Here is a 26524-nt window from a genome sequence, read left to right as displayed (position 1 = left end):
ACCTTCAGCTGGTATTACAACAATACCAGCCTTTCAAGCTACTCCGGGTGACCCCAGAACTCATCTGAACTCAGAAGCCCAAGAGTTTCATTCCTCTCACTTTAGGGGACTAAGTGCCCCTGGTCAGCATGAAGTCGATACAGAAGCATGACCTCCATCCCTAATCCCTCAAGAATGAGGAGTGGAAGGTGTTGGCAGGAGGGTGGGACGCAGTTTGTAAATCTGTAACTGCATCAGACCAAATCTAGTTCAACTTTTTTTTTTTTTTTGATGGAGTTTCACTCTTGACACCCAGGCTGGAGTGCAATGGCACGATCTCAGCTCACTGCAACCTCCACGTCCTAGGTTCAAGCATTCTGCTGCCTCAGCCTCTGGGGTAGCTGGGATTACAAGGGTGCGCCACCACGCCTGGCTAATATTTATATTTTTAGTAGAGACGGGGTTTCACCATTTTGGCCAGGCTGGTCTTGAACTCCTCGACCTCAGGTGATCCACCTGCCTTGGCCTCCCAAAGTGCTGGGATTACAGGCGTGAGTCACCGCACCCGAATCAGTTCAACTTTTATGTAATGAAGTTGTCAGTTGTTTTTCAATTGCCATCGACCCGCAGGTTGAAGGTCATGTACCCTGTGCATGCCCAGGTTAACCAAGCGTGCCACCGTGGAGTGGAACCTAAGAGCTCAGCCTGAAGAGCTCGGACCGATTTAAGAACCAGACACCCCAAGGCAGGAGCCAGGATCCAATCACATTGAGTTTTGGTGTCACCCCATGGCAGGATCCAGTCAGATCACACCTCCCAGCGTTACTTTATTGCAAGATCCAATCAAATCACACCTCATTACCCTACGCTTATAAAACCTGACATAGCCCCCAGCTGTGTAAGGGAGATTTGAGTACTTCCTCCTGTGTTCTTGCTGGCTGACTTACAAAAAAGCTTTAAAAAAAAAGCCGGGCGTGGTGGCTCACGCCTGAAATCCCAGCACTTTGGGAGGCTGAGGTGGGCAGATCACTTGAGATCAGGGGTGCAAGACCAGCCTGGCCAACATGGTGAAACCCCATCTCTACTAAAAATACAAAAATTAGCTGGGTGTGGTGACACACACCTATAATCCCAGCTACTTGGGAGGCTGAGGTAGGAGAATCACTTGAACCCAGGAGGCGGAGGTTGCAGTGAGCCAAGATCACACCACTGCACTCCAGCCTGGGCGACAGAGTGAGAAGACTCCGTCTAAACAAAAAAAGTTAAAATTAGCACCGAATGCTTTACAGGTAAAAAAAGTTTTTAGCTGCATATGTTTAAGTAACTTTTTAGATTATAAGAAATATGCATGCAAAATGGAAAGGCACAAAGAAGAGAGCAAAAAGTGCATGAGATCTCACATCCAAGGATAACCGCTGAGAACATGGAAGTGCTGACTCTTCCAGTCTTTATACTATACACATTTAGGCCTGTTGTTTTGTTTTCATAAAACTGTGATCATATAATACAGACAGTTTTATAATCTGCTTTTTAAACACAACAATTATATAACATTTAGCTGTTTCATTTGCATTCAAATTCATAAGGGTTCCAGTAACTCATTTATCAGAAAACCAAGAGAAATATTCTCATAAAAATATAAGTACATAAGGTCAGGCATGGTGGCTCACGCCTGTAATCCCAGCACTTTGAGAGGCCGAGGTGGGCGGATCACCTGAGGGCAGGAATTCGAGACCAGCCTGGCCAGCCTGGACAACATGGTGGAACCCCGTCTCCACTGAAAATACAAAAATTAGCTGGGCGTGGTGGCGCGTGCCTGTAATGGTAGCTACTCAGAAGGCTGAAGCAGGAGAATCGCTTGAACTTGGCAGGTGGAGGTTGCAGTGAACTGAGATCGCGCCACTGCACTGCAACCAGGGCGCCAAAGTGAGACTCCATCTCAAAAAAAGATAAAAATAAAAAATAAAGAAAATGTATATCTATGTATATATATTTTTCCAGACAGGGTCTTACTCTGTCTCACAGTCTGAAGTGTAGTGACGCAATCATAGCTCACTGCAGTCTCAGGTTCCTGGGCTCAAGTGATCCTCCCACTTCAGCCTCCCAAGTAGCTGGAACTACAGGTGCATGCCACCATGCCCAGTCAATTTTTTTTTTAATTTTTCATAGAGACAGAGTCTCACTATGTTTCTCAGTCCTAATAAACACTATGTGATAAAAAGAAAAAAGTAAATCACCCTGAAGTTAAGTCTTTAATGAGAAATGCAAATAAAGCATTTCTCAATAAATTAGGGGAAGAGAATCAACTGAAGAATAAACATCTTTAGTAAAATCTTTTGCTCATGTGCATTAACCAATACTCTTGAAAACCGGGATTAATTTACTGTACCTTCTTAATATTCCTTTGAAATTCCTTATGGCGCACAGGTAGCGTAGAAAATAACTGCTTCACGCTGACTGTGGTCCCTCTGGGGTGGGGGTAGGGGGTTTTCTGGGTGATTTTCCCATCGTGATCAAACACCAGTCGAGTCCCAACCTTCGCCGATACGTGGCAGGTAGAAATGGTGACATCGCTGTGAGAGAATACCAGGCATGGTGTGTTCAGTGAGAGATCCGTGATGTTGGGCACTGACTACTCTTTTCTTCACTTGATTTTCTCTCAAAACTTTCTTAAAAAGCTGATGATCCCTCTGAGATAACTGAGATCTAAACAGTTGAGGAGTCATCATAAAATCTAAGGTCTGGCATCTAAAAGACAGTGAGACAGAGAGCACTAAACATGCTTTGTTTTGATAAAAACTTTGACTTCGTTTTTCAGGTTGAATTGCAAAACCATAAATGATCTCAAGATTTATTGATTCTCAGAGATTTGTTTTGTTATTACTCTTCAAACAAAATTTTTTAAAAGAATTTTTTTAAAGAATTTTTTAAAATTTTAAAAAAATGTTTTAAAGAATCCAAAAGATATTATAATTAAAAGGTATATGTAGGGCAGGGTGCGGTGGCTCGTGCCTGTAATTCCAGCACTTTGGGAGGCCAAGGAGGGCGGATCACTTGAGGCCTGGAGTTCCAGACCAGCCTGGGCAACATGGCAAAACCCCACCTCTATTAAAAATACAAAAATTAGCCAAGAGTGGTGGTGCACGCTATAGCCCAAGCTCTTCAGGAGGCTGAGGCACAAGAATCACTTGAACCTGGGAGGCAGAGATTGCAGTGAGCTGAGACTGTGCCACTGCACTCCAGCCTGGGTGACAGTGTGTGACTCTAAAAAATATATATATATATATGTATGTATATATATGTGTGTGTGCGTGTGTGTGTGTGCATGTAGTTATTTATAAAAATTTAGTATCTGTGCTATAATTAAGTAGTGCTTTGGTGAAATGTTTCCCTAAAAATTGATAATGAAAACCAATGGTAACTATCATTTATTACCTATATGTTATGTTCAAATTGAGAAGTTACTGTTCTAATAAGGGTAACCAATTTTTTTAACAATACTATTTGCTTCATTTCATTCATTTATTGCTCACATTTCAGAAGTACTAGGACTTAGATTGGCAGTGAGACAAAACAGAATTCAGAAGCTAGAAGCTGAGATATTGAGACAGCAAATTGTAAATAATAATGATTCCAATTAATTTTCAGAGAGGTTTTTCTAAGGGGTCAAGTGAATGGATAAAAATATTTTATCACCTCAGTGCACAAAGTGAGCTCAGAGCTTCCCCCCGAAAGCCAAAAGTTTCAACCTGAGGTACGTCGGCAAACTCTTGAATCTTAGATGTGTGATGTTTCAGAGCTGAAAGAGAGTATAAAGTAAGGACTAAGATATTTCAAGTGCTATAACAATAAATATACATGATATCTAGTAACTGGCTTTAAAAAAACTGTTTTTGTGTTTCCCAAGACAGTGTTACTCAAAATTCTAAGACATGTGGCCCAATTATTTTATAATAGGATTAGAAAAAGTTAACTTACTTAAGCCTTCGAACTTTTCTTCTTCTACCCCACATCCATTGCCTGAAACTTCAATGAGATCCACTCCATAGTCCTTAAGCTTTAGATCTAGAAAGTTTAAAATATTTATATATTTATTAAAAATGGACCCATGCTATCAGTTTTTATATTGATATTATCTATAACATGTGCAAATTTAAGTGTCATAACTAGACCTTTAGTTAAACATACTAGTGTCATTTTGTATATTTCATTTTTATAAAGTTCTTTCTGGCTATTTACTAGCCCAGATTAAATAGTTTAGCATTTTCTTTCTTTCCTCTTTTTTTTTTTCCCTTATGCTAGTCAAGTGAAGCAGTTGGAGTGGAGAAGGAACAAAAAAATCTGTAACTGGTTGTGATCAATTAGTTGTAAAGACCGTTGCACTTTGACCAGCCTTTTCCTTTGAAAGAAATAATTTTAACATACCCAGTAAGGAGAACGGGGGCCGGGCGCGGTGGTTCATGCCTGTAATCCCAGCACTTTGGAAGGCTGAGGCAGGCGGATCACGAGGTCAGGAGATTGAGACCATCCTGGCTAACACGGTGAAACCCTGTCTCTACTAAAAATACAAAAAATTAGCCGGACGTGGTGGCGGGCACCTGTAGTCCCAGCTACTCGGGAGGCTGAGGCAGGAGAATGGCGTGAACCCAGGAGACGGAGCTTGCAGTGAGCCGAGAACACACCACTGCACTCCGGCCTGGGCAACAGAGCAAGACTCCGTCTCAAAAAAAAAAAAAAAAAAAAAAAAAAAAAAGACCAGGCAAAACAATAGTATTCAAGAATACATATTTAGGTGAGATAAATGATGAAATTATTTTATTTTATTATTTCTTTCTTGAAGACTCCACTGCCACCCAGGCTGGAGTGCAGTGGTGTGATCATGGCTCACTGCGGCCTCCACCTTCCAGGTTCAAGTGCTCCCCTGCCTCAGCCTCCTGAGTAGCTGGGACTACGGGGCACAGACCACCACACCCAGCTAATCGTTTTTATTGTTTGTGGACATGGGGTCTTGCCACGTTGCCCAGGCTAATAGATAGTGAACTTATTTTAAAGGAGCAAGAAAAAAATGTCCATCCGCACATGAATGGATAAAGAAAATGTGATATATACATACAATGGAGTATTTAATTCAGCCTTAAAAATAAGGAGATCCTGTCACTTGTAACACTATGATTGAACTTGGGGATGTTATGCTAAGTGAAAGGTCAAGGTGGGCGGATTATATGAGGCCTGGATATATGGGATCTTGCTAGGCTGCCCAGGCTGGTCTTGAAGTCCTGGTCTCAAGCAATCCTCCCACCTTGGCCTCCCAAAGTTCTAGGATTACAGGCGTGAGCCACCACGCCTGGCTGACCCTCACCTATTTTTTTGTTGTTGTTTGAGACAGGGTCTATCTCCATCTCCTCGGCTGGAGAGCAGTGGCTTGATCATGGCTCACTCCAGCCTCAACCTCCTGGGCTCAAGCAATGCTACCACTTCAGCCTCCCGAGTGGCTGCGACTACAGGTGTGCACCACCACACCCTGCTAATTTGTGTATTTTTTGTAGAGATGAGGTCTTGCTATGTTGCCCAGGCTAGTTTCAAACTCCTGGCCTCAGTCAATCCTCCCACCTTGGCCTCCCAAAGTGCTGGGATTATACGTGTGAGCCACCACCTCTGGCCAGCTCCCACCTGTTGATCAAAGGAGCATCAAAGAATTTGCAGCCTCCAGAAGGAGGTCATTTCCTGCCTCTGAGTCTCAGTTTCCACATCTATGAAATAAAGTTAATGATCCTTCACTCCAGGGTTGTCGTGAAGGCTAAATTAAGTTGTATTTGGAAAAATATGTGGGGCACAGTAGGTGTGTTTCTCACACCCAGAGTCAGAGTGTTTAGCAGAGGGTTAGTAGTTGCCTCCAGGGCATGAAGGGCTCTTCCTGACCCTAAGTGTGAGGAACGCTTTGGGTTAAAAGATTGTACTTTTCTGCGTTCAGCTGAAAGGTGGAGGGCTCAGTGAGGTGGCTCACACCTGTAATTCCAATGCTTTGGGAGGCCGAGGTGGGAGGATCACTTGAGCCCAGGAGTTTCAGAGCAGCTTAAACAACACAGGAAGACCTTGTTTCTACACACACACACACACACACACACACACACACACACACACTAGCCAGGCGTGGTGGCATGTGCCTGTAATTCCAGCTACTTGGGAGGCTGAGGTGGGTGGATTGCTTGAGGCAAGGAGTTTGAGACAAGCCTGGTCAACATAGTGACACCCCATCATCCCCCAAAATCATTTTTCTTTGTTTTAAGGCAGAGCCTCACTCTATTGCCCAGGCTGGAGTGCAGTGGTGTGATCTCACCTCCTTGCAACCTCTGCCTCCCGGGTTCAAGCGATTCTTGTGTCTCAGGCTCCTGAGTAGCTAGGATTACAGGTGTGCACCACCATGCCTGGCTAATTTTTGTATTTTTAGCGGAGATGGGGTTTTGCCGTGTTGGTCAGGCTGGTCTTCAACTCCTGGCCTCAAGTGATCCGTCTGCCTTGGCCTCCCAAGTGCTGGGATTACAGGTGTGAGCCACTGTGCCCAGCCACAATAAATCATTTTTTAAAGGTTAAATTTAACCTCATTTAAGTAATACATATAAGTCTCATCGAATAATTGAAGCCAGTTTGTGAGGTAAAGTCTAATATTATGTGCATTTTAATTCTTAGCGTTTAATTAAAGCCTCATAAGTACAAATAAAAACAGGACTTGCTATAACAGGTTGCCACCTATTTTCTTTAAAGATGACGAGCAGCATCTTATTTGCGTTAACACAAGTCATCCACATAACAAATATAGATAAGAAAAGTGGCCAGGTGTGGTGGCTCATGCCTCTAATCCTAGTACTTTGGGAGGCCGAGGCAGACAGATCACTTGAGGTCAGGAGTTCGAGACCAGCCTGGGCACTATGGTGAAACCCCATCTCTATCAAAAATACAAAAATTAGCCCGGCATGGTGGTGGGCACCTGTAATCCCAGCTACTTGGGAGGCTGAGGCAGGAGAATTGCTTGAACCTGGAAGGCGAAGTTTGCAGTGAGCCAAGATCATGCCACTGCACTCCAGCCTGGGTGACAGAGCGAGACTCTATCTCGAAAAAAGAAAAAAGAAAAGAAAAGAAAAGAAAAGTAAGGCACTTAGAGGGTAAGTGGCTTCACTCGGTACTAAGTAGGGGAGTGTGGATTTGAGCCAAGCTGTGGGTTCAAACCACATCAACACCTGCTATGCCTGACTGCGTCTCCACGCTGCTGGGAAGGTTGACTGAATCTGCCACTACCTCCCTGGGGTGCATGTGCTAACCAAACCATTGCATTATGTAAAAGGTGGTGCTGTAGGTTTTTAGTTTTTTAATTTTTATTTTTTTGAGATAGAGTCTCACTCTGTCACCCAGGCTGGAGTGTAGTGGCATGATCTTGGCTGACTGCAATCTCTGCCTTCCGGGTTCAAGTGATTCTCTTGCCTCAGCCTCCTGAGTAGCTGGGACTACAGGCCCACACCACCACGCCTGGCTAATTTTTGTATTTTTAGTAGAGACAGGGTTTCACCATGTTGGACATCATGGTCTCGGTCTCTTGGGCTCATTATCTGCCTGCCTCGGCCTCCCAAAGTGCTGGGATTACAGGTGTGAGCCACCGTGTCTGGCCTCTAGTGACCTCATTTTAACTTGATCACCTCTGTAAAGACTCTGGTTCCAATAAGGTCACCTCTAAGGTCTGGAGGGTCATGGCTTCAATACACGAATTAGGGGTGGGGGGCACACCATGCAGCCCATAATACTAGCGTATCTGGTTATGTTAAACTTGCTATAGCCACAGTCTCGCTGACTTGGATATGGTACCATGGGAAGGGCCCTTAAAGATCATCTTATCTGGTTGGGCTCAATGGCTCACGCGTGTAATTCCAGCACTTTGAGAGGCCAAGGCAAGAGGATCGCTTGTGACCAAGAGTTCAAGACCAGTCTGGGCAACAGAGCAAGATGCTATATCTACTACAGGCATGCACCTGTAGTCTCAGCTACTTGGGAGGCTGAGAGAAGAGGATTGCTTGAGCCCAGGAGGCAACAGAGAGCTGATTGTACCACTGCACCCCAGCCAAGGCAACAGAGACCTTGTCTCTAAAAAACAAAAACAGGCCGGGTGCAGTGTCTTATGCCTGTATTCCTAGCACTTTGAGAGGCAGAGGCGGGTGGATCATTTGAAGTCAGGTGTTCAAGACCAGCCTGGCAAACATGACGAAACCCTGTCCCTACTAAAAAAATACAAAAATTAGGCGGGAGTGGTGGTGGGTGCCTGTAATCTCAGCTACTCGGGAGGCTGAGGCAGGAGAATCGCTTGAACCTGGGAGGCAGAGGTTGCAGTGAGCCGAGATGGAGCCACTGCACTGCAGCCTGGGTGACAAAAGCGAAACTCTGTCTCAAAATATTAGGAAAAAAAAAAAGAGAGAGCCTCTTTTCCATCTCCCCGCCACAGAGTTGTCTTCAGTAATTTCATTCCCTTTTTTCCTGAGGATTCACTGGGTTTCTGGGTCCCAAAGGGGAAGTTCTCTTCAAGGTACAGAAACCACGACTCCGCAGAGAACCGCAGAGACGGCAGCATGACCAGACCCCGGACAGGTGTGGAGAAGCTGCTGGGCTGAGACTTGGGCTGAACTTCCGCTGCAGGTCGACTTATTCCCATCAGCACCAAAGCTGCTGGAGGGGGTCATCCACTAGCAAATGAAGGGGGGGGGCGCGGCTTGGAGGCTGTTTCAGAAGGCCCCACTGAGCCACGGACTCAAGGCCTGGCCACAGCCCTCCCAAGTGAGGCCCAGATCATATTTCACCACGCTCAGAAAACCTTGTCAGCTCATTTCAGTCCACAGTGACTTTGTTTTCTTTAGGATCTCTCTTGCACTGTCCAACTCAGAGAATTTCAAATCTGAATGGATTCCAATGACGGAGCTAAATCAGGCCTCACCTCAGTTTTTAAATTACAATCAATAGGGCTGGGTCCCAGCATCTGTGTCTTAATGTTCCTCCATGTGATCCTCATGCTGAAAGGCTGGTATTTGAAAATCCCTTTTTTTGGGGAGTGAAGGGTTTTTTTTAGAGAGAGGCCTCACTCTGATGCCCAGCCTGGAATGCAGTGGTGGATCACAGCTCACTGCAGCCTCGAACTCCTGGCCGCAAGAAATCCTCCCACCTTAGCCAACCAAAGTGTTGGGATTGCAGGAGTGACCGCTGTGTCCAGCCAGGAAAGCCCTTCTGTTTCACTTGAATGATATTTCTGCAGCATACCTACAGCCATTGTTGTATTAAACGGCATCATTGCAGGAAAAGAAAAGGTGAGAGGTGACTGTTTTGCTTTTTTCTGAACATATCAGACCAAACCTGGGCTGTCTGGCACTTTTTTTTTTTTTTGAGTCGGAGTCTCACTCTGTCGCCCAGGCTGGAGTGTAGTGTCGTGATCTCGGCTCACTGGAACCTCCACCTTCCCGGTTCAAGTGATTCTCCTGCCTCAGCCCCACAAGTAGCTGGGATTACAGAAGTGCACTCCCACGCCCAGCTCATTGTTTCTGTATTTTTACAGAAAAACAGACAGGTTTCACCATGTTGGCCAGGCTGATCTCAACCTCCTCACCTCTGGTTATCTGTCGGCATCGGCTTCCAAAAGTGCTGGGATTACAAGTGTGAGCCACCGCACCTGGTTTGCCCATTTTTTGACAATGTGTCAACATCATCTAAGATGGGCACTGCCTCAGTGTAGTGTGTCTAGACAAGGTGGCCGGAACAGAGAGGAATATGCATACCAGGCTTAAAGACGGGTTAAATCAGAGCTTTTCATTCCACAAAAGAGCAATTTTAATGAGGTCAGAACATGGATGTTCTAATATTTGAAAGCCTGTTAACTAGGAGAGAGAGAGAGTAAAGTGATTTGTTGTAGGAGGACACACCCAGCTCTGACGTTTAAAGCATCATGAATGCAAATTTGAACTCCAGAAAAGCAGAGCTTCCTAACAATGGGACTTCCACAGCAATGGGATTTCCTCCCGCATTCAGTTTGTGCCTTTCCCATGAGCGAGAGACTCCTAGGAGAGCCGCAGCCCGTTAGGAAGCCATGTGGGAACTCATCCACAGGTTCTCTTTTTTTTTTTTTTTTTTTTTTTGAGATGTAGTTTTGCTCTTGTTGCCCAGGCTGGAGTGCAATGGTGCGACCTTGGCTCACTGCAACCTCCGCCTCCCAAGTTTAAGCCATTCTGCTGCCCCCGCCTCCTGAGTGGCTGGGATTACAGGCACCCACCACCATGCCTGACTAATTTTTTGTATTTTTAGAAGAGATGGGGTTTCACCATGTTGGCCAGGCTGCTCTTAAACTCCTGACCTCAAGCGATCCACCTGCTATGGCCTCCCAAAGCGCTGGGATTACAGGTGTGAGCCACTGTGCCTGGCCGGAACCCACAGGTTCTTTGGATGGTCTCTGAATGTCATGAAACTCTTTTATATTTAATTAAAAGAATTTTTTTGACACAAGGTCTTGCTGTGTTGCCCAGGCTGGAGTGCGGTGTCACGATCACAGCTCACCGCAGCCCCTAACTCCTAGGCTCAAGCAATCCTCCTGCCACCTCAGTCTCTCAAGTTGTTGGAACACAGGTGCCAGCCACGACACCTGGCTAATTTTGTTTTGTTTTGTTTTGTTTTAGAGATGGGCTCTTGCTATGTTGCCTATACTGGTCTCGAACTGCTGGCCTCAGGCAGTCTTCCTCCCTTGGCCACCCAAAGAGATGGGATTACAAGCATGAGCCACTGTGCACAGCTGAGATTTTTCGACTTAGTCTTTTTGTACACCCAGTATCTTATAGAATATCCATAATATAGATTCATAAATAAACCATTTCCTTCAATGGTATAAATAAATAAACCACTGCCAAAAATGGTGGAATTTTCTGAGTTAAGAGCAATACATATGATACAAAACTTGATATATAGAGTTTCTTAGCCAAACTGGAGGGGCTGGTTTTAGGTGATCCGTGGACTCCCTGAAATTGGGGACACCATTGGAAATATGTGTGAACTCATGGGCAGTTTCCTATGATTTCCGGTCCTCAAAATATCTCTTGGACTCAAAGATGCCTTAGGGCAGAGGACACGTGTACCCCCAGTACAGAATCTCAGACAGTGAATATCAGTAGACATTCGGCAGAAAAGCTCTGCCAAATTGAGTGCTCTGATGTGACTTTTTCATCAAGTCAATGTTCCTGGGATCTCTTGTACATGATAATCTCACTCTTGTAAGGTTTCATCGCTTCTGCTTACCCTACTTTTCTTTCCCATCCTGATCCCTCTCCCACCAGACCGGACTCTGAAACGGGCATGTACAGAGAAGAGGAGACCCCAATACGCTTCAAGCTTTGAGCGGAGAGGACACAGCCTCTGCTGGGACAGGGAACAGAGGGATGCGGAGACCCTGAAGATGCTTTTGGACAGTGGTCTGAGGTTGGGACAGTGGCAGGAGATACCATTCACCCAGGATCTCCAGGACAAGAGATCAGCCTGGCAGTTACATGTGTTTTTGTTCAAACTGGTTGCCAGGTTGGCATGAACGATGACATCAGAGATTCCGACCTTCCTGATTGGAGGGACCGGACTCTGTCGGCACCCGGCAGTTCAGTTGGACAACAGTAACTTCTCAGAGCTGTTCTCCACTCCTGACTTCTCCCAGCCTCGAGAATTGATAACACACTCTTCTGGATCCCAGCAGTGTCCAGAAGAAGACCAAGGACAGAACAGAGACTAGGTTCGGTGAGATGGGACAGATTTTGGGAAAGATCATGATGAGCCATCAACCGCAGCCCCAGGAAGAGCAGAGCCCCCAGCGGAGCACCTCAGGGTACCCCCTCCAGGAGGTGGTGGATGATGAAGTGTCGGGACCATCAGGTGAGGGGACTGGAGGAAGAAGAGGTGGCATACGATTGACTAAGACGAAGGAAGGGGGCCAGGCGTGGTGGCTCACCCCTGTAACCCCAACACTTTGGGAGGCTGAGGCGGGCAGATCACCTGAGGTCAGGAGTTCAAGACCAGCCTGGCCAACATGGTGAAACCCCATCTCTACTAAAAGTACAAAAATTAGCCAGGCGGTAGTGGTGTGTGCCTATAATCCCAGCTACTTGGGAGGCTGAGACAGGAGAATCACTTGAGCCTGGGAGGAAGAGGTTGCAGTGAGCCGAGATCGTGCTACTGCACTCCAGTCTGGGTGACAGAGTGAGATGCTGTCTCAAAAAAAAAAAAGAGGAAGAAAAAAAGAAAGGTCAGAGGTCAGGAAGGAGAACCTGGGGAGGGTGTGTGGGAAGAATGGAGAAATTCAGGCTGGGTGCAGTGGCTCACACTTGTAATCCCAGCACTTTGGGAAGCCAAGGCAGGCGGATCACTTGAGGCCAGGAGTTTGAGACCAGCCTGGCCAACATGGTGAAACCCTGTCTCTACTAAAAGTACAAAATTGAGCTGGGCATTATGGCAGGCACCTGTAATCCCAGCTACCTGAGAGGCTGAGGCAGGAGAATAACTGGAATCCGGGAGATGGATGTTGCAGTGAGCTGAGATTGCACCACTACACTCCAGCCTGGGTGACAAAGCAAGATTGTGTCTCGAAACAAAAAAAAAAAAAAAAAGAGGGACTCAGAGAGCCAGGGACCAGGGTAGGATATGAGGCAGTGTTCTGAGGACAGAGAGAGGGAAGAATGGGGAGGGGAAGGAGTGGCACATGGGGTTGAGCAGAGGAGAAAGTCAGAAAGGTGGCTTGGAGAAGCCAGCAGTCTGCGAGGCTGGGGAGGATGGAGAGTGGTTTGGGGTTTGGGGTCGGGGTCTAACGTGATCAGTTGCAGAAGCATTACACGGTGGCCTGGTTTCTTTACTCAGCCCCTGGGGTAGATCCCAGCCCCCCACGTAAGTCCCTTGGCTGGAAAAGGAAGAGGGAGTGTTTGGATGAATCTGACGATGAGCCAGAGCAGGAGCTCGCCCCTGAGCCTGAGGAGACCTGGGTGGCGGAGACGCTGTGTGGCCTCAAGATGAAGGCGAAGCGACGGCGAGTGTCGCTCGTGCTCCCTGAGTACTACGAGGCCTTCAACAGGCTGCTTGGTAGGAGGACACCCCAGAGAGCACCTCCAATCCTGTTCTTTCTAAAGAGGAAACTTCCAATAACCACACTTTTCCAATGGGAAAAATATGCCCCAGTGGGTGAGCTCTCCATGCGGGAGGACTCTGAAGTGATCACTCATGAGGGACACTTAGGAGACAACAGAGGATTAGGTAGACTTGATAAAGGTCGGTGCTTGGGATAAGAAAGCTTGGTTTTGGGCCAGGCGCTGTGGCTCCCGCCTGAGATCCCAGCACGTTGGGAGGCTGAGGCAAGAGGATTGCTTGAACTCAGGACTTTGAGGCTGCAGTGAGCTATGACTGCACCACTGCACTCCAGCCTGGGTGACAGAGCAAAAGTCTGCGTCAAAAGAAAAACCAAGGCTGGGCACAGTAGCTCATCCCTGTAGTTCCAGCTACTCGGGAGGCTGAGACAGGAGAATTGCTTAAACCCAGGAGGCAGAGGTTGCAGTGAGCCAAGATCAGGCCAATGCATTCCAGCCTGGCCCACAGAGCAAGACTCTGTCTCAAAATAAATTAATAAATAAATAAAAATAAAAATCAAATAAAGAAAAACAAAATCAAAAATCAAAAAAGTGGTTTCAGCTGTGCCCTCTGAAACTTAATGTTTCTTACCGACTTTTCTAAACCTAAGTGTTTCCATCCATAGTGAGGGATACCAAGGCCATGGTCACACCCTGATGTGTGACTGCCTCATGAGGAAATGATGGGAATTCCTTTATGACTCTGCAGTGGTCCCTCCGTGTCTGCTGGAGGGGGTCCTGGCTGATTCCCAGCTCTACATCCTGTAGATTCTCACACCCAGGGCCTCCTTCGGCCTCTTCTCAGGGGAGTCTCAGAGCAGGAGCCTCTCTCCCTTGCCCAGTGAAAGTCATTCTCCCCTCTCCCATCCACCTCACCCGCGGCCACAATCCTGAGACTTTCCCCCGGGAGGCACACTTCTCCTCACTGCCCTGCTGCTCCCACGGAAACCCTGTCCTGCTTCTCACGCTGATATCTGCTCTCTAATCACAGAGGATCCTGTCATTAAAAGATTCCTGGCCTGGGACAAAGATCTGAGGGTGTCGGACAAGGTAAGGTTGTTCTCTATGTAACTGTGTTCCTGTTCTAACGCACGGCCAGCGGGAGGGCGCAGCTTCCAAACCCACAGTTCTCCCTCCACCACCTCCCACCAGATGCTCCTACAGTTTGTTTTTGTTTTTGTTTTTGTTTTGTGAGACACAGTCTTGCTCTGTTGCCCAGGCTGGAGGGCAGTGTCTCGGTCTTGACTCACTGCAGCTGATGCCTCCTGGGTTCAAGCGATTCTCGTGCCTCAGCCTCCAAGCAGCTGGGATTACAAACGTGAACCACCACGCCTGGCTAATTTTTGTGTTTTTAGTAGAGACGGGGTTTTGCCCTGTTGGCCAGATTGGTGCCGAACACCTGACCTCAGGTGATCCACCCGCCTTGGCCTCCCAAAGTGCTGAGATTACAGACATCAGCACTGTGTCTGACCAGCTCCCATGGTCTTGAGTCTTGGCACCCACACATTTTTTTTTCTGAGACAGAGTCCAGCTCTGCTCCCCAGGATGGAGTACAGTGGCATGATCATAGCTCACTCTAACTCCTGGGCTCAAGCAATCCTCTTTCCTTAGACTCCTGAGGAGCTGGGACTAGGCACATGCCACCATGCTCGATGAATTTTTGAAATCTTCGTAGAAACAGGGTCTCGCTGTGTTGCCCAGGTTGTTCTCCAACTGTTGGGCTCATGTGATACTCCTGTCTCCACCTCTCAAAAAGTACTGGGATCACAGGCTTGAGCTGCCACTCCCGGCTATTCTTTGTCTTTTTATGATTTGTCAGCATCTCTCTCAGGACTCTGCTGGTCTCTTGCAGAGTGAATGAGTGGCCCCTGCCTCTCCTATGGGTCCTTTGGGATCTGAGCCCTGGGCCACAGTCTGGCTGCAGTCCTGAAGCTCCTGGGCCCTCTACTCTCAGCTCCTTGGGACAGTTCTCTGCCTGGCACACAAAAGACCCTCCTGACACCAGCCGACCTAGACACACCCCCTCCCAAGATCCCATCAGAGCCCACCATCCTGGGAGCATCACCGAAAACCCTTCCTCCGGCTTCTCGGATTTGCATCCGACCTTCGAATACCCCTCCACCCCGCAATTTCCACATGAGCACAGTCACCCCAATGCTGAGGTCCCTTCTCTGATGGGCAACCCCTCCCCAGACCCCCATTCCACTATCTCCACAATCTTCCTCTCCCAAGATGTGACCTCTCCCTCTCTGTGTTCCTTTCTCTCCATCAGTATCTCCTGGCTATGGTCATAGCGTATTTCAGCCGGGCCGGCCTCCCCTCCTGGCAATACCAACGCATTCATTTCTTCCTGGCTCTGTGAGTGGTTTGCTGCCTCCTATCCATCAATATCCAATGCCCTGGGACAGCGGGGGAAGTGGGATTGCAGCCTTTCATTTATTCTTTCACCTATTTGTCCTCTTTATTCTGTGTACAAAAAAGACAGGATTATAGTATCTTAGACTGTTGTCTCTAAAAAGAAACTCAGGCTGGGCGTGGTGGCTCAGGCCTGTAATCCCAGCACTTTGGGAGGCCGAGGCAAGCGGATCACCTGAGATCAGGAGTTTGAGACCAGCCTGGCCAACATGGCAAAACCCCGTCTCTACTAAAAATAGAAAAATCAGTCGGGCATGTTGGTGTGCACCTGTTATCCAAGCTACTTGGGAGGCTGAGGCAAGAGAACCCCTTGAACCCAGGAGGTGGAGGTTGCAGTAAGCTAAGGTTGAGCCACTGCACTCCAGCCTGGGCAACAGAGTGAGACTTTTTTTCAAAAAAAAAAAAAAAAAACAGGCAAACAAAACAAACTCCAATGCCAGTGTACAAATAAAAGAGTAAAACAGGCCAGGTGCGGTGGCTCACGCCTGTAATCTCAACAGTTTGGGAGGCCGAGGTGGGCGGATCACAAGGTCAGGAGAGCGAGACCATCCTGGCTAACATGGTGAAACCCTGTCTCCACTTAAAAAAAAAAATACAAAAATTAGCCGGGTGTGGTGGCGGGCTCCCGTAGTCCCAGCTACTCGGGAGGCTGAGGGAGGAGAATGGCATGAACCTGGGAGGCGGAGCTTGCAGTGAGCCGAGATCGCACCACTGCACTCCAGCCTGGGCGACGGAATGAGACTCCGTCTCAAAAAAAAAAAAAAAACAACAAAAAAAAAAACAAAAAAAGAACAAAAAACAAAAGGAACCATGAACCGCTCCTAAGGGGAGAAGAAAAGGAGCGGAGGAGCGGACATGACACTTCCCCCAGCAAGCAGACGTTTCCGGTTCTTCTCTCTCTCTCCTTCCCACATCAACCGCAAAAGCCATCAACCTCCTCTGGGTTCCCGTGACAGAGGTCACAGTCCAGGTCCCCCTTGCATCACTCGAATCCACTGTCAAATGCTCCCTGCTGGGGTTTCCTGGAGTCTCTCCCCAAGCCAAGGGGCTTCCTAGTGCAGCCTGAACATCTTTCCAAAGCACGACAACCTCACCGCCCACCTGAACAACTTCCTTAGCTGATGTCTTTCTCTATCGAGGCCAGGGTCCACAGTGCCAATTCCACCCTCTCTACAATCTCTACAACCACACTGGCTCGCCATCTTGGTGTTTCCTGGCTTGGCTTCACTGCTCCTTCCAAATGCCCTCCACTTGACTTTGCATTTGTGTTTTCTGTCTGGGTGTCCCACACACGTGGTTCTGAAGGGAAGCACCCATTCCTTGAAGTCGGTTCACCCTACAGCCTCTGTGATGCCTTCCCTCATCTTCCAACTTCTGCATGCCCGTAGCTCTCCAGTTACATCCTATTATAATGTGACATTGGGATTAGGACATCTCCTCTGATTACTCCCAGTGCCATTAGACTAGATGCCTGTAGAAGGCAGGGTCCTGGCAAAATATCAATGTATTCAATTGCTTTTTTTTTTTTTGAGACAGACTTGCCCTGTCCCCTAAGCTGGAGTGCAGTGGTGAGATCATAGCTCACCGCAGCCTCCATATCCTGGGCTCAAGCGATCCTCCCACCTCAGCCTCTTGATTAGCTCCGACTACAGGGCTGTGCCACCACACCTGGACAGTTTGTATTTATTTATTTATTTATTTATTTATTTATTTATCAAGACAAGAGTGTTGCTGTGTGTCTCAGGCTGGAATGGAGGGGCCCAATCTTGGCTCACTGCAACCTCCGCCTCCTGGGTTCACACAATTCTTATGCTTCAGCCTCTTGAGTAGCTAGGACTAATGGGTGTGCCACCGCACCAGGCTGATTTTTGTATTTTTAGTATAGATGGGGTTTCTCTGTGTTGACCAGGCTGGTCTCAAACTCCTGGTCTCAAGCAATCCACCTGCTTCAGCCTTCCAAAGCGCTGGGATTACAGGCATGAGCCACCGCGTCTGGCGTATTTTTTATATTTTTAATAGAGACAAGGGTCTTGCTATGTTGCCCAGGCCTGTCTCAAACTCCTGGCCTCAAGTGATCCTCCTGCTTCGGCCTCCCAGTGTGCTGGGATTCCAGGCCTAAGCCACCACTCTTGGTCACCAGTTGGGTTTTTGTCTCCATCCTGAAGGAGTGGGAGACGCCCTTGATCAGGTCTCTGTCCAGCAGAGCCCTCCTGAGGAAGGCATGGCTCTCTGCAGGGTGGGTGCCAGTCCTGAGCTAGGGACGGTCCCTTTTCTTCCTCTCTGGGAAGCTGATCTCAGCCGGAGGTCTCTCCTGGTGGTGCCCCTGAGCAGCAACCTGATTTCTGTCCTCAGCTATCTGGCCAATGACATGGAGGAGGACGACGAGGCCCCCAAACAAAACATCATCTGCTTCCTGTACGAGGAGACCCGCTCTCATATATCCTTGCTCCATGAGCTTTGGTTCCAGTTATGCCGTTACATGAACCCGAGGGCCAGGAAGAACTGCTCTCAGATAGCCTTGTTCCGGAAGCATCGGTTCCACTTCTTCTGTTACATGCACTGCAGGGCTTGGGTTTCCCTGGAGGAGTTGGAAGAGGTGGGTGGGGCCTGGGGACGTGGAGGATGTGGGGAGGAATCGGGTGGGCTGGAGGCTGGACGAGGGGAGAGAGGGGTATCCTGGGGAGTCCCCGTCTTCTCAAAGCGCGTTTGTTTTTCCAGATCCAGGCTTATGACCCAGAGCACTGGGTGTGGGCGCGAGATCGCGCCCACCTTTCCTAGAGCTCCAGGGACCGTGGAGGCCTGAGGTCATCGGCCTGAGAGAAGGTACATCTGCATCCTCCGGGGTAAAGGCAGAATATTGGGGTCTATTTCGGAAATCCAAGGAACCCAATTGCTTGATCTGGCTTCAAGCCTGGGCAACGTGGCGAGATATCCCCTCTCCACAAAAATACAAAAATTAGCCAGGCGATGTGGGAGGCATCTCTACTCCCAACTACTCAGGAGGCTGAGGCAGGAGGATCGCTGGAGCCTGGGAGGTCGGGGCTGCAGGGAGCCCTGATCCTGCCACTGCACTCCAGCCCGGGTGACAGAGTGAGACCCTGCCTCAAAAATAATCATAAATACTGAGTTCGGGGAGGTTCATTATGATTGACGCACTTGAGTTACCGATTTGGGTCAAGGGTTCAGTGAAGCTTTGGTTTACATCTTGTGCAGCTAACCATGTTGAGCACAGAGCATGAGACTTCGTCATGAGGAGGGAGGATTATGGATTAGGCTTCTGGACTCGTGGTTCCTGATGTTGTCACATTAGAAACAGATCTAGCACGGTTACAAGTTTAGATCTGAAGTGACACAAAAGGCCCCAGCTGTGATGAAGTCCAAAGCCACATTCTCTGAGGGTGCCCTACTCCCTGGGAAGACCCACCCAAAGTCCTTGCTATGAAGCAGAGCACTGGGGCTGACCTTGGGTGTATTAAGTTTTGGAGTCAGGGTCACCAAAGTGTGAGTTTCACAGTTGAACACGATGGTTCACAAGCAGGGTATAGAATGAAAGGCAGGAGATAAAATTGCACTTCTCAATTGCTCTGAACTCTAGCTAGACTTGACATGGGACGTGAATAACCTTCCTGTCTAGAGAGCTGCCTCCTTGAGGTGTGACATTGTCTCTCTCACTTCCAGAACACCGGACCCAGGGGAGATGTGGATTTTCAGCAGGAACTTTATTCCAGTGCTAATGGCAGACATCAGGAAGGAGGAGAGGAACCATTTGTGCAGATCATCTAGAAGAACCTGGACCATTCTTGACAGAGCTGAATACAGTGATCACGTTGTCCTCCAAGGAGCAGGGGTGGGGTGGGGTACTTCTAGGAGTCCTTGGAGAAAAGTAAGAAACCAGGAGTGTTTCCAGTTCCACCCTTTCCTGCGGCACCACCTCCCTTTTTATATTGCTGAATGCCAACCTCCCTGGGACGGAACCTGGAGGTCCTGTTTCTTACGGACTTGCTTGCCACAGTCCAGGAGCATTTGAAGGCACAGTGCAGGGGCTCAGATTGGCACAGAATTCTTTCTGAAATATGAGTGCCACAGACTGTAACAGATAGCTTCATGCACACTATGCATTTTATTGGTTTGTTTGGAAAATGTTGGCCATTGAATTATTAATAGGTTTATTTCAAATAGTTTGGAAATTGTTGTACTTTTGAAAACATGCTGTTCCTGTAGAGTTTTTTGATGAGAGTTATAGTTGTTATATATACATAAAGATAATTTTCTTTTCATTTTTAAGTGAGAATTCATTTTATCCTAAATCTTTTATTATCTTTAAATTTTTTTCTGTATTATTATATGTGCTCCTGAAGCGAGCACTCTTTTTATCTATGATACTTCCATAATAATCTCTTCTATTTATAGCTATTGGTAGTTCCCCACCAGAAAAAAACATAATTCTGGTGATAGAAATTTTTATTTGCTGTTTAGGTTTGTGACTGAATTGTGAGAATTCAGTTGTGATTTTTAACATGTCTCAGATATATATACTAACATGTCTAATATATACTATCTATTTTATTGGTTTATTTTGAAAAACATGGGTATAGAATTATTTAAACATTATTTTATTTATTGAAATATTTATTAAATATATTTATTTAAATATTATTATTACTTTCAATATTATTTTAAATATTTTGGAAATACTGGTATTTTTGAATAGATGCTGTTTCTATAAAGCTGTGTGATGGGTGTTATAACTGTTGTATACACATACATATAATTTTGTTTTCCTTTTTAAGAGAGGATTCTTTTCATCCTAAATCTTTTACCTTTCAATCTTGGTATCTATTATTACACGTGCTGCTGAAGGGAGCATGGTTTTTATCTATGATACTTAGTTAACATATATATTACATTTATAGCTATGTGGTAGTTCCCCTAAATTCTTGTAAAAATAAATTTTTATTTGATATTTAGTGTATGTTTGAAATGTGAGAATTCAGATGGAATTTTTTATCTTGTTTTGGCATGTTTGTATGTTACTTTAAAGAGGATGTGTGTTCTAAAGGAGGACACGAGCTGTGTGTTTTGAAGAGAACAGTGCAGTGCATCTCTTGGGGAAACATAATAAAGATGAACTTTTCTCACCTTCACAGTGAGTGTGATCATATTGTGGTCTGGATTGATTATTTGCTGTCAAGTGACATTTTTCCTTAATGGGGTTGTGGTTATTTGAACATATTTATTAGCTTTGGAAGATAATCCTGTGCTGTTTTTTATGTAGAAAAAAACATAAGGCTGGGTGCAGTGCTCACACCTACAATCCCAGCAGTTTTGGAGGTCATGGCGGGAGGATCACTTGAAGCCTATTTTTAATTTTTACTTTTTTAAAGAAAAACAACAGAAGAGAAGGCTGATCCCAAGCTACAGGGTTTTTTTGCTTGTTTGTTTGTTTGTTTTGGAGACAGTCTCGCTCTGTCTCCCAGGCTGGAGTGCAGTGGCACAACCTCGGCTCCCTGCAACTTTCACCTCCGCGTTCAAGCAAATTCTCCTGCCTCAGCCTCCCAAGTAGCTGGGACTACAGGCACCCGCCTGTACGTCTGACTAACTTTTGTAAAAATAGTAGAGACAAGGTTTCACCATGTTGGCCAGGCTGGTCTCAAACTCCTGACCTCAAGTGATCCACCCGCCTCAGTCTCCCAAACTGCTGGGATTATAGGCATGAGCTACTGTGCCCAGACCCCAAGCTAGAGTTTTAAAGCAGGAAATGGGAGAAAGATATTGAGAGAGGAAAACCAGGTGGTAAGAAAACTCTAAAGGTGGCTGGGCGTGGTGGCTCACGCCTGTGATCCCAGCAGGAGTTCGAGACCAGGCAGGAGAATCACTAGCAGAGAATATGTCTCCCCAACCCCTCTCAAAAAAAAAAAAAAAAAAAAAAAAAGTCCAGGCGCGGTGGCTCAGGACTGTAATCCCAGCACTTTGGGAGGCTGAGGTGGGCGGATCATGAGGTCAGGAGATCAAGACCACCCTGGCTAATACGGTGAAACCCCATCTCTGCTAAAAATACAAAAAATTAGCTGGGCGCGGTGGCAGGCGCCTGTAGTCCCAGCTACTCCGGAGGCTGAGGCAGGAGAATGGTGTGAACCCAGGAGGCGGAGCCTGCAGTGAGCCGAGATGGTGCCACTGCACTCCAGCCTGGGTGAAAGGGCGAGACTCCATCACAAAAAAAAAAAGAAAGAAAGAAAGAAAGAAAAAAAGAAAGTTCCTGCAACAGTTCAAGCTGTGAAAGGCAGGCACTCTGCCATGCAATTCTTTGTGATTTTTCTTTTTTATTTTTGGAGTCGGGGTCTTGTGCTGTCACCCAGACTGGGGTACAGTGGTGCGGTCATAGCTCACTGCGGGCTCAGACTCAAGCTCAAGCGATCTTCTTATCTTGCCTTTCTAATTGCTGGGATTATAAGCATGAGCCACTGCACCTGGCCTGTGTGACGTAATTCTGATGTCAACTCCCTGATGTTACATCAAATGCCACAGGTTAAGGCCACCAGCCCCCGCTAGGCTGCCCTCGCTTCAGATGCAGCTGCAAGCTTGGGTATCCACAGACCGCATGTACTTCTCACCAACTGGCTGCAAATTTGGAGGTTCCCACCACGTCCTCAGGTTTGATAATTCACTATAACAACCCACAGAACTCTGAAAAGCATGATACTTTCTCTTTCTTTATTTGAGACAGAGTCTTGCTCTGTCACCCAGGCTGGAGTGCAGTGGCCACCATGCTTGGCTAATTTTAGTATTTGTATTAGAGACAGGGTTTCGCCATGTTGGCCAGGCTGGTCTTGAACTCCTGACCTCAGGTGATCCGCCCACCTTGGCCTCCCAAAGCGCTGGGATTACAGGCATAGCCACTGTGCCTGGCTGACTTCTAGAGTTTCAATAACAGAGATGTGGTTCAAGAAGAAAAGGGAGACATGTTTTGTAGACAGCAGGAGCTTCATGAAAAGAAGCCAATGAAGGGCAGGATGTGTAGCTGTCTACCTACAGGAAACCAGCCGGGAGCCTCCCCACAGGGACTTCAGCACAGACGGCTGGGAAAATCTGCATTAACCTGAGCTCTGGACCTAAGAGAGGACAAGGCCTTGACTGTTTCTACAGACTCACAAGACGCAATCTCTGCAGTCCATGCCCGTGGTGTGATCTGGGAAACAGGGGGCCTTCTAAATGCCAACAGCAAGGAAATCAAATGTGCAACAGACAGAAATACCGGCACTGACACGGGCCATGGAAAGGCCTAAACAGATGACTGCAGTCCACTGCCAAGGTCATCAAAGGGGTGACTCTGAAATAATACATTTCAGACGCCATGGCCCAAATAGCTGCACGAGGTGGGGAAGTCCTCCACATGCCTCTGCTTCCTTCAGTACCTCTTCATGAAATAAGCTGAGGTACTTCCCTGGGGAATTTCCTTTCTCTTTCTTTCTTTTGAGACGGAGTCTTGCTCTGTCACCCAGGCTAGAGTGCAGTGGCGCGATCTCGGCTCACTGCAACCTCTCCCTCCCGGGTTTTGGCAATTCTTCTGTCTCAGACTTCTGAGTAGCTGAGATTACAGGTGTGTGCCACCATGCCCAGCTAATATTTGTATTTTTACTCGAGACAGGGTTTCACCATCTAGGCCAGGCTGGTCTTGAACTCCTGACCTCATGATCCACCCATCTTGGCCTCCCAAAGTCCTGGGATTACAGGCACGAGCCACCACACCCAGACTTCTTTTTTTATTTTTTGAGATGAAGTTTCGCTCTTGTTGCCCAGGCTGGAGTGCAATGGCGAGATCTCAGCTCACTGCCACCTCCTCCTCCCAGGTTCAAGTGATTATCCTGCCTCAGCCTCCCGAGTAGCTGGGATTACAGGCACCCAACACCAAACCCAGCTAACTTTTTGTATTTTCAGTAGAGATGGAATGTCACCATGTTGGCCAGGATGGTCTTGAACCCCTGACCTCTAATGATCTACCCGAATTGGTCTCCCAAAATGCTGGGATTACAGGCGTGAGCCACTGTGCCCAGCCCCTCCCATACCTCTTTTGGCCAAGGCAGTACAATTCAGAGGATCTTGCCAGGGAAGACTGGTAAATGGACATCAACATGATGCCTATGGCTCCTGGTGGATTTAGATACCTCCTGGTGCTTACTGATACCTTTACCAGTTACATGGGGGCTTTTCCATGCCAGACTGAAAATGCTGGAGATCACTGATCAACCTTCAACTATTTACTAGCAGAACACTGAGGGGACTCTGCAGTCACCAATATCTCCTATTGCACTTGGATAAACACCTCCCGGGAAATAGAGATGAACAGAAAGGAAATAGTTAAACAAGCAGAATGGCTACATTCCTTCAACCAGAAGGGTCCATTAGTCTGTTTTCACACTGCTCTAAAGAACTACTGGAAACTGGGGAATTTATGAAGAAAAGAGGTTTAATTGACTCACAGTTCTGCAGGCTGTACAGGAAGCATGGCTGGGGAGGCCTCAAGAAACTGACAATCACGGCAGAAGGCGAAGGGGAAGCAGGCACGTTTCTGGCCATGGTGGAGCAGGAGAGACAGAGAGAGTGAAGTGGGAGGGCTGCACGCTTCTAAACAACCAGATCCCATGAGCGCTCACTCACTATCACGAGAACAGCAAGGGGGACGTCAGCCGCCACGAGCCAATCACCTCCCACCAGGTCCCTCCCTCAACACTGGGAATTGCAATTTGACATGAGATTTGGTTGGGGATACAGAGCTGAACCATATCAAGGGTAGTTCAACCACTGAGATTGATTGATTGACTGAGATGGAGTCCCGCTCTGTTACCTAGGCTGGAGTGCAGTGGCACAATCTCGGCTCACTGCAACCTCCGCCTCCCAGGTTCAAGCAATTCTCCTGCCTCAGCCTCCCTAGTAGCTGACACTACAGCACACGCCACCACACCTGGCTAATTTTTGTATTTTCAGTAGAGACGGGGTTTCACCATGTTTGCCCGGCTGGTCTTGAACTCCTGACCTCGTGATCACCCTGCCTCGGCTCTTCTTTTGCTGGAATTACAGGCGTGAGCCACCGCACCCGGACAACCACTGAGATTTAGAAGGCAGTCGAGTCCACTATACCACACCTCACCTGGTTTCTTCCTCTGTTGGGGCCCCTCGTGGCCACTGTTCTGTTACTTTTTGGTCCTATTTATTTAAATGGATGGTGAGCTGTTTGTCCTCCAGGATCCAACACTTCCACCTTCAGCTGGTATTACAACAATACCAGCCTTTCAAGCTACTCCGGGTGACCCCAGAACTCATCTGAACTCAGAAGCCCAAGAGTTTCATTCCTCTCACTTTAGGGGACTAAGTGCCCCTGGTCAGCATGAAGTCGATACAGAAGCATGACCTCCATCCCTAATCCCTCAAGAATGAGGAGTGGAAGGTGTTGGCAGGAGGGTGGGACGCAGTTTGTAAATCTGTAACTGCATCAGACCAAATCTAGTTCAACTTTTTTTTTTTTTTTGATGGAGTTTCACTCTTGACACCCAGGCTGGAGTGCAATGGCACGATCTCAGCTCACTGCAACCTCCACGTCCTAGGTTCAAGCATTCTGCTGCCTCAGCCTCTGGGGTAGCTGGGATTACAAGGGTGCGCCACCACGCCTGGCTAATATTTATATTTTTAGTAGAGACGGGGTTTCACCATTTTGGCCAGGCTGGTCTTGAACTCCTCGACCTCAGGTGATCCACCTGCCTTGGCCTCCCAAAGTGCTGGGATTACAGGCGTGAGTCACCGCACCCGAATCAGTTCAACTTTTATGTAATGAAGTTGTCAGTTGTTTTTCAATTGCCATCGACCCGCAGGTTGAAGGTCATGTACCCTGTGCATGCCCAGGTTAACCAAGCGTGCCACCGTGGAGTGGAACCTAAGAGCTCAGCCTGAAGAGCTCGGACCGATTTAAGAACCAGACACCCCAAGGCAGGAGCCAGGATCCAATCACATTGAGTTTTGGTGTCACCCCATGGCAGGATCCAGTCAGATCACACCTCCCAGCGTTACTTTATTGCAAGATCCAATCAAATCACACCTCATTACCCTACGCTTATAAAACCTGACATAGCCCCCAGCTGTGTAAGGGAGATTTGAGTACTTCCTCCTGTGTTCTTGCTGGCTGACTTACAAAAAAGCTTTAAAAAAAAAGCCGGGCGTGGTGGCTCACGCCTGAAATCCCAGCACTTTGGGAGGCTGAGGTGGGCAGATCACTTGAGATCAGGGGTGCAAGACCAGCCTGGCCAACATGGTGAAACCCCATCTCTACTAAAAATACAAAAATTAGCTGGGTGTGGTGACACACACCTATAATCCCAGCTACTTGGGAGGCTGAGGTAGGAGAATCACTTGAACCCAGGAGGCGGAGGTTGCAGTGAGCCAAGATCACACCACTGCACTCCAGCCTGGGCGACAGAGTGAGAAGACTCCGTCTAAACAAAAAAAGTTAAAATTAGCACCGAATGCTTTACAGGTAAAAAAAGTTTTTAGCTGCATATGTTTAAGTAACTTTTTAGATTATAAGAAATATGCATGCAAAATGGAAAGGCACAAAGAAGAGAGCAAAAAGTGCATGAGATCTCACATCCAAGGATAACCGCTGAGAACATGGAAGTGCTGACTCTTCCAGTCTTTATACTATACACATTTAGGCCTGTTGTTTTGTTTTCATAAAACTGTGATCATATAATACAGACAGTTTTATAATCTGCTTTTTAAACACAACAATTATATAACATTTAGCTGTTTCATTTGCATTCAAATTCATAAGGGTTCCAGTAACTCATTTATCAGAAAACCAAGAGAAATATTCTCATAAAAATATAAGTACATAAGGTCAGGCATGGTGGCTCACGCCTGTAATCCCAGCACTTTGAGAGGCCGAGGTGGGCGGATCACCTGAGGGCAGGAATTCG

The 26524-nt window shown here is 47.2% G+C and overlaps 2 protein-coding genes across 2 annotated transcripts; one reads left to right on the top strand and one right to left on the bottom strand.

Annotated features, from left to right (window-relative positions):
- Positions 1-2228: 2228 nt before the first annotated feature.
- Positions 2229-26059, bottom strand: LOC129398251 (putative postmeiotic segregation increased 2-like protein 1). The gene is made up of 4 exons (XM_063605844.1): positions 24038-26059; positions 3958-4044; positions 3676-3778; positions 2229-2552 (listed from the first exon to the last, which is right to left on the bottom strand). Exons 1-4 carry the CDS (start codon positions 24132-24134, stop codon positions 2360-2362), a joined length of 480 nt encoding a protein of 159 aa, XP_063461914.1. The 5' UTR covers positions 24135-26059; the 3' UTR covers positions 2229-2359.
- Positions 11778-19842, top strand: LOC129398262 (speedy protein E12-like). Its single transcript, XM_055115141.2, has 7 exons — positions 11778-11907; positions 12886-13104; positions 14137-14195; positions 15418-15503; positions 17913-18156; positions 18279-18383; positions 19239-19842. The coding sequence occupies exons 1-6, from the start codon at positions 11778-11780 to the stop codon at positions 18336-18338; spliced, it is 798 nt and encodes a 265-aa protein (XP_054971116.1). The 3' UTR covers positions 18339-18383; positions 19239-19842.
- Positions 26060-26524: the final 465 nt, after the last annotated feature.

The sequence above is a fragment of the Pan paniscus genome, chromosome 6, assembly GCF_029289425.2.
Source record: "Pan paniscus chromosome 6, NHGRI_mPanPan1-v2.0_pri, whole genome shotgun sequence".
NCBI classification, from domain to species: domain Eukaryota; kingdom Metazoa; phylum Chordata; class Mammalia; order Primates; family Hominidae; genus Pan; species Pan paniscus.
This window is presented reverse-complemented; position numbering and strand designations above follow the sequence as displayed.